At 52.4% G+C, this 12,058-nt stretch overlaps 1 protein-coding gene across 4 annotated transcripts in view; it reads right to left on the bottom strand.

Moving 5' to 3' along the window:
* ANKFN1 (ankyrin repeat and fibronectin type III domain containing 1) overlaps positions 1–12,058 on the bottom strand; it is a 254,019-nt gene that overhangs the window by 61,618 nt on the left and 180,343 nt on the right. For all 4 annotated transcript variants that reach the window (XM_076072300.1, XM_076072298.1, XM_076072299.1 and 1 more), the window contains one exon: positions 10,332–10,451. In XM_076072300.1, the coding sequence (XP_075928415.1) occupies positions 10,332–10,451 (120 nt within the window). The remainder of the gene's footprint in view (positions 1–10,331; positions 10,452–12,058) is intronic.

Raw genomic sequence — 12,058 nt, 5'->3', positions numbered from 1 at the left:
TCACGCCTTCGCTTTGCCCCAAACATTCGGACGTCTCTCGGGATTCTGACGAGGGCCCCGCGTCGGCGAGACCGCGTCTCCTGCTGCCGCTCCGCCCGTCGTGCGCTTCTTTGTAAACACCTCGAGTCACGTCCACGTATATGTTGTGCTCAGACCTTGGTTCTGCGAGCGCTCGAAATTAACGCCTCCACCCCCCGGCGAATCGCGCACCCTCAGTCCACAGGCGTGGCCTTTGTCGCCCACGCAAGCCCCGGACAAGGCTCTTTGATACCGGTTCGTCTTACCACACGGGATCTTATTGTCGACGGTGTCTACGTCGTCGATGGTAGGTAAAAAAAGAAAGCCCTTTCATAAATCCAACTTGCTCACGAGGTTCGGTTTGGTTGGCGGATCCAAGGGGAAAGCCACAGGGCAGTGCAGTTCATTGCAAGGCCCCGCGGGGGGGGGGGGCACTGGCGGCCTCTGGTGGCCTTTAGTGCGTCCCCCTTGACGTGCGGCCACCCCGAGAATACACAAAATGTGAAATCACCACCCCATCATCATCGTCGTCGTCGTGCTACTGTCAAACCCAGCAATGGGTTCAAATGTGTTTGCGGCCCTCGCAATGATGATGTATTACTGGCGACAGTGCCCCCCACCCCTCTGAAAAGGAGTGAAGACCACACTGTCAGAGGGGGTAATCGACCCCCCTCCCCCACTCAACCAAAAAATGTGGTATTGTAGCGATATTTACCAGCGAAAATACATTGCGTTTGTGTTATTAATGTCGGAATATATTATAAAAAGTTTTAAATGTTGGAGCCGCCAGCCCCGAGGAACGTTTCTCGATTCGTCTCTGGTTTTGGCTGGCTTTTTTAGAAGTTCCTAAAGTCAGTTCCCGAAGACATTTATCAAAAATTCACACGAATGCTAGCACGGTCGGTGGACGGAATTTGAATTTTTCAAATCAACATTTTTTTTCTCTCCCCTTTTTCAGAAACGAATCAAGAAACATTCCGCTTTTTGAGAAATTTCACGTCTGAGAAGATATTTCCAAAATTACTGAGATAATGTTGTTCTAACAGCCACCTTCCACTTCTCTTTCAATGCTGTTCACGGAATATTCCTGGCCCTGGAGATTTCCCACATCTCATACTGCGAAGGGAAGTGGTTGCTCCTTCCACTGTGGCGTCTGTGCCATCCTCCATTTACGAGACACGCTTTTTCTCCTGGGGTATAAGAATGTTTTTTTTACATATATTATTGTTATGATTTGAATCTGCATAAAATGTATCCGCCAGTTTTATGATTACGTCGCTTATCATGCACGACGTTTGCATTCCTGCGCTCCCCACTTTTGATACGGCAATCAGTAACTCCCGATTGCGATGGCATATTCAATCACCCTCTGTGTGTCGCGTTCCTTTGATTTATTCCGTATTATTTTCCTGATGGTTTCTCAGAGTTTCTGCATTTTCAGCCTTTTGTTCGTCATATCCATGGCAAACTCTCCGCTGTTGATTCAGGTAGCCGCGTATTTTGACACACAGGACTGTGTGTCAAAGAAGGACCCAGGGCACGACAGAGCAGACGAGAGGGGCTGACGCTTGCGCTCGAGATGGGTGTTCACATGTGTGGGGTCACTGAAATGAACCGGGGGAAAAAAAGCGGATGCAAAATTCGGGCGGTCAATCGTGTTGCTTCCTCGCTTGGGGGACGCTTTTGTAATTATTGTGGAAGGATACGGGGGGGGGGGGGGAGGTGGGGGAAACCACGCGTGAGTTTAGCATGGCAGGAAAAATCACTGAAGCGTGACCCAGGAATGGTCGGTTGCCATCGGGCCGGCAAATGTGCAGGACAGGGAAGGGGCAGCCCGCCGAGACGGGAATCGGAGTGAACGCCCGGAGGCCATCGTCGATCGGACGATGGGAAGGCCTCTCAAGCCGACGGGTCTGGACGTTGGCGCGACAAACACAACGGGTGGGGATCTGGCAAAGCGGGAGGTGGGAGGCCGTGGGATTGAACTCGGGCGGCGGAGTCCCAGGCCCGTCGTCGCACCCCACCCAGCGGCACCACCGCACGCGAGGCCGTGACCCATTCGATGTTGCAACGCCGCTCGTCCCGCTCTACCCACGTGGCCCCTTTTGTGGTCGCTTTCAACGCCCGGGAAATCGTGTTTGCTGTGTTTTGTTGAGTTGTGTTTTTTTCGTAGATGTTGACCGTGAACCTCTGGACAAACACCGGTGGTGATATATCAGGTTGACACGCATACAGGCACACACGCGCAACACACACATATTCCCCTTATAGCCTTAACAAACTGTTTGGGGACAAGTGCTGTCAGCGAGCACCTATGAAGGCCGGCCCAGCACATGAGGGGTTGGGTGACCAACACCATGCCCGGCCGCCTTTGTCTCCCCAGTGGCGATGTTTACACACCGTGCCAGGTACTCTTTTGAGGCTGAGTCGACCTAGGGGAGGCCTATGACCGGTTCAGATAATCGTCACTGGCGTTGGCCGTGAGCGGGAATCGAACCCGGGTCGCCGCGTTCGTAGCGCAGCGTAGCGTAGCGCTAACCGCTACACTGCCGCTCCCCACTCGCCTGGACCTTCCTCTTGTTGAGGCAGCCGTCCCGGGAACATTCCCGCTCATGCCGGTCGGTGTTTGTCAGTTGCGTGATAACGCTCCACTCGAGGACGATGCATTTGCACGTCGATGTGTCACGTGACACAGTTCGTCTTTCCTCTGATGTTCCATTTGCTCCATCGCTGCATTTTACTTGTTTTTATTTTGCCACCGTGGCGAAGCACTCACCCCCACCTCTCCAGTTCTCACCGGGGTTCAAGAAAAATAAACCTCGACTTGAAACTTAAACTGCGAATGTAACGCGCGGGCATGTCCGTTATAGAAAAGAGCTCCGTGAGCTCATCGGATTCATCTCGTCTCAATCGAGATTCTGAAGATACCGCCGGTTTTCCTTTGCTGGGCCACACATCGAGCATCGAGCTTCCACGCGCTACCACGGCAGCGTCAGGAGCCGAAGGCTCAAGTCGCAGCTCCATCCAAACTCCCAATGGAGTCCTTCAACCACCGGGGACGCTCGCCGGCATGCGTTGGGTGACAGCTCGAGAGAAGAGAGCGCTCGCGTGGCGGATCTTCCCCCCTCTTCCGCCATGGAGAGAACTTCTCTCCTTCGTGCCAGGGTAGGTCCCCTGTCCCTCGGAGGCGGCGAGACCCGCGATGGTGGCAGCGTGCGAGGCGGAGAGGGCGGCGGGGGGAGAGGGGCGTCGGTGGTACGTACGTACGTTGAACTTCTTTCGCGCCGTACGTAGCTAACCGTGCAAATCGGAGGTGCGGGGGAAAGACAAAAAACTAAACACCACAACAAGCAGTTCTAAGGAAATAGGTTTTTCAATGTAGATGATTTAAAAGTGCATAGCTCCCAGTCATTTCCTAATGTCCAAAGGAAGAGCATTCCAGACGGCCTTAGAAGCGCATCTGAAAGCGCGCAATGTGGTGGTGCTGGCTTAAGTGTTTTGGGCTCCCCCCCCCCCTTGTCATTTTATAAACTCCTCGTGAGACGACCGAAGAGACGTAGACACGAGAGATGGAGATGTTGCGAGGTGAGATGAACATGGACAAGATGTTGGAGCGTAGTCAGCTGTGTTTGGTGTGTTGTCCTTCCCCGGCACCTCCGGTTAGCACGGTTGGTCTACGTAAGGTGCGAAAGAAGTCCAACGTACATACATACAAGAGGGATGCAGGTGAGAATGACATGTAGTGAGATGAGAGATACAGACAGGAAACAGAGATGTGGTGGTGCCTATTTTTGTCATGGATCTCCGGGCCTCTGGAGCCGCGTGGGCTGCTGATGTCTGCACTCCCAACGCTGCCTCCTCTGTGAGGGAGGTGGGGGGTGGGTACGGTCGCTAGGGCCGCTTGTTGAGATTCGAGGATTTTTTTTATCCATTTAGTGGGAGCAGCTGTGCAGACAAACACAAAGATCCCCGGTATAGCCGACCCAGGCTGTAGGGGCAAGTGCTGTGAGCGAGCAGCGCCTATGAAGGCCGTGGCACGGCACACGAGGGGGTGGGTGGCCAGCACCACGCCCCGGCCGCCTTTGTCTCCCCAGTGGCGATGTTTTTCTATGCCGCACCACATACTCATTTGAGGCTGAGTCGACCTAGGGGATGCCCAGGGACCGGGTTAGATAACCGTCACCGATGTTGGCCGTGAGCGGGAATCTAACTTGGGTTGCCGGGTTCGTAGCGCGTGGTGCTGACACACACACACACGTGCACGTGCGCGCACGAGCAGGCTAAACAAACACAAACAAGCCACGTATAGCAGAGGGAGGGAGATCTCGCGACCCACAGGTCCGTTCAGAATGTTCAGTTGATAACAATAACAATGTACACAATTGATGAAGACACGCAATTGAATATTCACTGACTCGAAAGCCTCCTCGAGTGAGAGTTTTGCTCGGGGATGTTTGGCAAACAAAAAAGAAATGTTGAAAAAGAGAGAACTCCTAATTCCGCAGAGACAGCAATATCACAAACCCGCTTGCTGTACTCCCCCATACCACGCTACCGGGTGTGTTCACGCAATGTCCATCCATCTCTGGGCATCCCACCAAGCCCAACACTCCGAAGGGACGCTGTGGCTTACAAGGCGTGCGTTTTCCGCCGCACGGCTGATTTTTATTCCGCGGGGTTGATTGGTGTGGGTGGACGTAAGGCTTGGTACACAGAGTGCCTTCCCGAACTGGACGTGACAAAGTGGGTACGTACATTGAACTTCTTTCGCACCGTACGTAGCCAACCGCGCTAATCGGAGGAAGGACAACGAACTACGCACGCAAAAAGCAGTTCTTAAAGAAATTAGTCTTCAATCTAGAATTAAAAGTGCATAGCTACCAGTGGCTTCCTAATATCGGATGGAAAGCGCATTCCAGGCGGCCGCAGAAGCGCATCCGAAAGCGTGCGATGCGGTGACCCGTCTTTGTTCCAAGTGCTTTCCCCAAACCTCGCTCCCGTGAGACAAGGACCCCCCCCCCACTCCTCGAGGCTGCCCCGGCATGTGCTCCTCCAGCGCGGGTGACGTGCGATGGCTGCGGAACGCTCGCCCGCCCGCTCGCCCGCCCGCACGCCCGCTCGCCCGCCCGCTCGCCCGCCCGCACGCACGCCCGCTCGCTCGCCCGCAGGTGACGGCGGCGGCAACGACGATGACAACGGCCGGGGCAAGCGACTGACGTGGCACGGCATCGCGCATTTCTCTAGTCCACAAGCAAGAGGGGGCCATGCGCCCTTGCAAGCCGCAACGCTGCCCGAAATGTATCTTGTGCATTGACCAAAGTAAATATGTTGCATGATGATGAAAAATAAACTCGGGCAACAACAATCCTGTGAAGTGTCACGCTGCTGGTTTCAAGAATAAAAATGTTAATTTGCGATGGGGGGTTTTCATTATCTCTGCCACCACGAGGGAACTTCATTGCACAGAGAGCATCACTGGAAGATAATAGTAGCATCAGTGGTCCCTGGTGAGTGGTAGAGTGACACTGCAGGATGGTGAGTGGTAGAGTGTCACTGGAGGATGGTGAGTGGTAGAGTGACACTACAGGATGGTGAGTGGTAGAGTGACACTACAGGATGGTGAGTGGTAGAGTGACACTACAGGATGGTGAGTGGTAGAGTGACACTACAGGATGGTGAGTGGTAGAGTGACACTACAGGATGGTGAGTGGTAGAGTGACACTGCAGGATGGTGAGTGGTAGAGTGTCACTGCAGCATGGTGAGTGGTAGAGTGACACTACAGGATGGTGAGTGGTAGAGTGGCACTACAGGATGGTGAGTGGTAGAGTGACACTACAGGATGGTGAGTGGTAGAGTGACACTACAGGATGGTGAGTGGTAGAGTGTCACTGCAGGATGGTGAGTGGTAGAGTGACACTGCAGGATGGTGAGTGGTAGAGTGACACTACAGGATGGTGAGTGGTAGAGTGACACTACAGGATGGTGAGTGGTAGAGTGACACTACAGGATGGTGAGTGGTAGAGTGACACTACAGGATGGTGAGTGGTAGAGTGACACTACAGGATGGTGAGTGGTAGAGTGACACTACAGGATGGTGAGTGGTAGTGTCACTGCAGGATGGTGAGTGGTAGAGTGACACTACAGGATGGTGAGTGGTAGAGTGTCACTACAGGATGGTGAGTGGTAGAGTGTCACTACAGGATGGTGAGTGGTAGAGTGACACTGGAGGATGGTGAGTGGTAGAGTGACACTACAGGATGGTGAGTGGTAGAGTGTCACTACAGGATGGTGAGTGGTAGAGTGTCACTGCAGCATGGTGAGTGGTAGAGTGACACTACAGGATGGTGAGTGGTAGAGTGTCACTGTAGGATGGTGAGTGGTAGAGTGACACTACAGGATGGTGAGTGGTAGAGTGTCACTGCAGTATGGTGAGTGGTAGAGTGTCACTACAGGATGGTGAGTGGTAGAGTGACACTACAGGATGGTGAGTGGTAGAGTGACACTGCAGGATGGTGAGTGGTAGAGTGTCACTACAGGATGGTGAGTGGTAGAGTGACACTACAGGATGGTGAGTGGTAGAGTGTCACTACAGGATGGTGAGTGGTAGAGTGACACTACAGGATGGTGAGTGGTAGAGTGACACTACAGGATGGTGAGTGGTAGAGTGTCACTACAGGATGGTGAGTGGTAGAGTGACACTACAGGATGGTGAGTGGTAGAGTGTCACTGGAGGATGGTGAGTGATAGAGTGACACTGCAGGATGGTGAGTGGTAGAGTGACACTACAGGATGGTGAGTGGTAGAGTGTCACTGGAGGATGGTGAGTGGTAGAGTGACACTACAGGATGGTGAGTGGTAGAGTGTCACTGGAGGATGGTGAGTGGTAGAGTGACACTGGAGGATGGTCAGTGGTAGAGTGTCACTACAGGATGGTGAGTGGTAGAGTGACACTGCAGGATGGTGAGTGGTAGAGTGTCACTACAGGATGGTGAGTGGTAGAGTGTCACTACAGGATGGTGAGTGGTAGAGTGTCACTGCAGCATGGTGAGTGGTAGAGTGACACTACAGGATGGTGAGTGGTAGTGACACTGCAGGATGGTGAGTGGTAGAGTGTCACTACAGGATGGTGAGTGGTAGAGTGACACTACAGGATGGTGAGTGGTAGAGTGTCACTACAGGATGGTGAGTGGTAGAGTGACACTACAGGATGGTGAGTGGTAGAGTGTCACTACAGGATGGTGAGTGGTAGAGTGTCACTGCAGCATGGTGAGTGGTAGAGTGACACTGCAGCATGGTGAGTGGTAGAGTGTCACTGGAGGATGGTGAGTGGTAGAGTGACACTACAGGATGGTGAGTGGTAGAGTGACACTACAAGATGGTGAGTGGTAGAGTGACACTACATGATGGTGAGTGGTAGAGTGACACTACAGGATGGTGAGTGGTAGAGTGACACTACAGGATGGTGAGTGGTAGAGTGACACTACAGGATGGTGAGTGGTAGAGTGACACTACAGGATGGTGAGTGGTAGAGTGACACTACAGGATGGTGAGTGGTAGAGTGACACTACAGGATGGTGAGTGGTAGAGTGACACTACAGGATGGTGAGTGGTAGAGTGTCACTGCAGGATGGTGAGTGGTAGAGTGACACTACAGGATGGTGAGTGGTAGAGTGTCACTACAGGATGGTGAGTGGTAGAGTGACACTGCAGGATGGTGAGTGGTAGAGTGACACTACAGGATGGTGAGTGGTAGAGTTACACTGCAGGATGGTGAGTGGTAGAGTGTCACTACAGGATGGTGAGTGGTAGAGTGACACTGCAGGATGGTGAGTGGTAGAGTGTCACTACAGGATGGTGAGTGGTAGAGTGTCACTACAAGATGGTGAGTGGTAGAGTGACACTGCAGGATGGTGAGTGGTAGAGTGACACTACAGGATGGTGAGTGGTAGAGTGACACTACAGGATGGTGAGTGGTAGAGTGTCACTACAGGATGGTGAGTGGTAGAGTGTCACTACAAGATGGTGAGTGGTAGAGTGACACTACAAGATGGTGAGTGGTAGAGTGACACTACAGGATGGTGAGTGGTAGAGTGACACTACAGGATGGTGAGTGGTAGAGTGACACTACAAGATGGTGAGTGGTAGAGTGACACTACAAGATGGTGAGTGGTAGAGTGACACTACAAGATGGTGAGTGGTAGAGTGTCACTACAGGATGGTGAGTGGTAGAGTGACACTACAAGATGGTGAGTGGTAGAGTGTCACTACAGGATGGTGAGTGGTAGAGTGACACTACAAGATGGTGAGTGGTAGAGTGACACTACAGGATGGTGAGTGGTAGAGTGACACTACAGGATGGTGAGTGGTAGAGTGACACTACAAGATGGTGAGTGGTAGAGTGACACTACAAGATGGTGAGTGGTAGAGTGACACTACAGGATGGTGAGTGGTAGAGTGTCACTACAGGATGGTGAGTGGTAGAGTGACACTACAAGATGGTGAGTGGTAGAGTGACACTGCATGATGGTGAGTGGTAGAGTGTCACTATAGGATGGTGAGTGGTAGAGTGACACTACAGGATGGTGAGTGGTAGAGTGTCACTACAGGATGGTGAGTGGTAGAGTGACACTACAGGATGGTGAGTGGTAGAGTGACACTACAGGATGGTGAGTGGTAGAGTGTCACTACAGGATGGTGAGTGGTAGAGTGTCACTACAGGATGGTGAGTGGTAGAGTGACACTACAAGATGCTGAGTGGTAGTGTGTCACTACAAGATGGTGAGTGGTAGTGTGTCACTACAAGATGGTGAGTGGTAGAGTGACACTACAAGATGGTGAGTGGTAGAGTGTCACTACAGGATGGTGAGTGGTAGAGTGACACTACAGGATGGTGAGTGGTAGAGTGTCACTACAGGATGGTGAGTGGTAGAGTGACACTACAGGATGGTGAGTGGTAGAGTGACACTACAGGATGGTGAGTGGTAGAGTGTCACTACAGGATGGTGAGTGGTAGAGTGTCACTACAGGATGGTGAGTGGTAGAGTGACACTACAAGATGGTGAGTGGTAGTGTGTCACTACAAGATGGTGAGTGGTAGTGTGTCACTACAAGATGGTGAGTGGTAGAGTGTCACTACAGGATGGTGAGTGGTAGAGTGACACTACAAGATGGTGAGTGGTAGTGTGTCACTACAAGATGGTGAGTGGTAGTGTGTCACTACAAGATGGTGAGTGGTAGTGTGTCACTACAAGGTGGTGAGTGGTAGTGTGTCACTACAAGATGGTGAGTGGTAGTGTGTCACTACAAGATGGTGAGTGGTAGTGTGTCACTACAGGATGGTGAGTGGTAGAGTGACACTACAAGATGGTGAGTGGTAGAGTGTCACTACAGGATGGTGAGTGGTAGAGTGACACTACAAGATGGTGAGTGGTAGAGTGACACTACAGCATGGTGAGTGGTAGAGTGTCACTACAGGATGGTGAGTGGTAGAGTGACACTACAAGATGGTGAGTGGTAGAGTGACACTACAAGATGGTGAGTGGTAGAGTGACACTACAAGATGGTGAGTGGTAGAGTGACACTACAGGATGGTGAGTGGTAGAGTGTCACTACAAGATGGTGAGTGGTAGAGTGACACTAGAGGATGGTGAGTGGTAGAGTGACACTACAAGATGGTGAGTGGTAGAGTGACACTAGAGGATGGTGAGTGGTAGTGTGTCACTACAAGATGGTGAGTGGTAGAGTGTCACTACAGGATGGTGAGTGGTAGAGTGACACTACAGGATGGTGAGTCGTAGTGATCAAGGACCCATCTGTGAGGGTCACGCCCTGCCGACTGTAACTGATCCACACTGTGTGCAGGTCGTGACCTTTGGGGGGCCCTGCCAGAGAGGCTCTCGCGAGTGGCACCGTCCCGTGGCTGCTCGCCCAATAAAGTCACACGAACACTTCGGGTCGCACGTGCGTATGTACGCGCACGTGCGTGTACGTACATACGCACGTGCGCGTACATACGCACGTTAAAACTCTGGCTGTACGCCTGATGATGCTGGTTGTAACTACTGGCGAAACGTTATGCTCGATTCGTAAATTTCGTGGATTTTACTGTCCAACACACCGGCCTGCCGAACTAGTAACGATTTGTGACAAACCTTGCTAACGTGACGAACCTTGCTACTTGGCTGTGTCGGGTGGTGGCGGGTTTAACGACACATTCATATCTACGCGATCTATCCCAAAAACCTCTACTATGTACGTACGTTGAACTCCTTACGCACCGTTCGTCGCCAACCGCGCCTATCGGGGTGCTCACCAGTTGAGGGCGACCGAGCGAGGGCGAGCGGACGAGAGCGGGGAGGCTCCCGCGCTGCGGCTCCTGTGGCTCCTGTGGCTCAGTCGCTGCTGAGCCCAGCGCACGACATCACCCTCAAACCTGGGCAGAGGACGGCAACGGCAGGGGGGGAAGGGGGCACAGAAGGGGGGACACGGGAGGAGGGGGGGGGCACACAGAGGGGGGAGACACGGGGGGTCAGCGTCCACGCGGCGCCGCCAATCCCTCATCGTCGTCGGCGCTGCCTCGCGCGAGTGGATTTACCCAGCGGTCTGACGTTTCAGACAATGGTCCTTCTTCAGAGCAGGCAGAAATCGTTGTATTGTTTAGTCGCCGCGTTAATATTAACATCGAGGAGATGATAATGATGATGATGATGGCTGTCATCATGACGTCTTCCGTCTTCTGTTCCGGCAGCTGACGGCGAGTGCCGGCACCAACGCCTTCCCCTCGTCCTCGTGAAATAACGTGATAGGCAAAGACAAAGATCCCCCGCGTGGCCTTTAACAGGCTGTTGGGGCAAGTGCTGCGAGCGAGTGGCACCTATGAAGGCCGGCACGGCACACGACGGGTTGGGAGGCCAGCACCACCTTTGTCTCAGGCCCCTTTGTCTCCCCATTTAAGGCTGCATGGACCCAGAGTAGGCCCGGGACCGGTTCAGATATTCGTCACCGTTGTTGGCCGCGAGAGGAAATCGAACTCGGGTCGTCGGGTTTGTTGCAGCGACGCGCTAACCACGGCGCCACCGCTCACATTAGACAGCAAGACGATTGACAAGTGGACACTTCATCCTTCATGCTGTCTTCCCGAAGCAATGAGGATGCTGTAGGTTTTTGACGCGTCTGTTTGGTGACGGCACGCGTCTCAAACCCAGCTGACACTCGGTGGTTATGAACTCGCACTGCTGTGGCACCGCCTGCGCTTCTCTCTCTCTCTCTCTCGCTGATAATGATGACGATGATAATGACGATGATGATGATGACGACGATGATGACGCTGATGATTACGATGATAATTATGTTGACGATGATGACGATGATAATGACCACGATAATGACGACGATGATGACGATGATAATTATGATGATGACGATTATAATGACGATAATTATGACGATGATAATGACGACGATGATAACGATCGAATGGTGATGACGATAATGATGATAACGATGATAACGATGGTGACGACGACGACGATGATGACAATGATGACGATAATGATAATGACGAGCATGTGTGGGCTTCAGCGTCGACAGACGGTACTTTTATAATACAGCGAGGACGTGGCCGTGTGACTTGGGGGGTGGGGGGTCAGAGGGCAACTGAGTTCAAATCTGCTTTCCAGCCACCCGTGATTAAACCGGCTTCTCAAGCATATGTAGTTTTTGTTTTATATACGTCACAATTATCACACACTTGACTTGTACGTATGTATGTTGAACTTCGTTCGCACCGTACGCAGCCAACCGTGCTAATCGGAGGTGCGGGGGAAGGACAACAAACTACACACATTGTGAGCATTACTCGCTTATCCCAGTGCTTCTGAGCTCGTTGAATTGATTGGATTATCGTGGAAATCGGTTGCAACGTACCTGGTTGGATTGATGCGTGCCGCACATTACTTTTTTTTCGATGTTAAAGTAACAAAAATTAAAGGTGCCCTCGCTGATCGTCGCAACAAACGCCCGAACACGACAACATCAGGA

The sequence above is a fragment of the Petromyzon marinus genome, chromosome 37 (assembly GCF_048934315.1).
Source record: "Petromyzon marinus isolate PM22_M1 ecotype Great Lakes invasive population chromosome 37, UKy_Petmar_22M1.pri1.0, whole genome shotgun sequence".
NCBI lineage: Eukaryota > Metazoa > Chordata > Hyperoartia > Petromyzontiformes > Petromyzontidae > Petromyzon > Petromyzon marinus.
The sequence above is the reverse complement of the archived record's forward strand: the minus strand, read 5'-3'. Positions and strand labels throughout refer to the sequence as shown.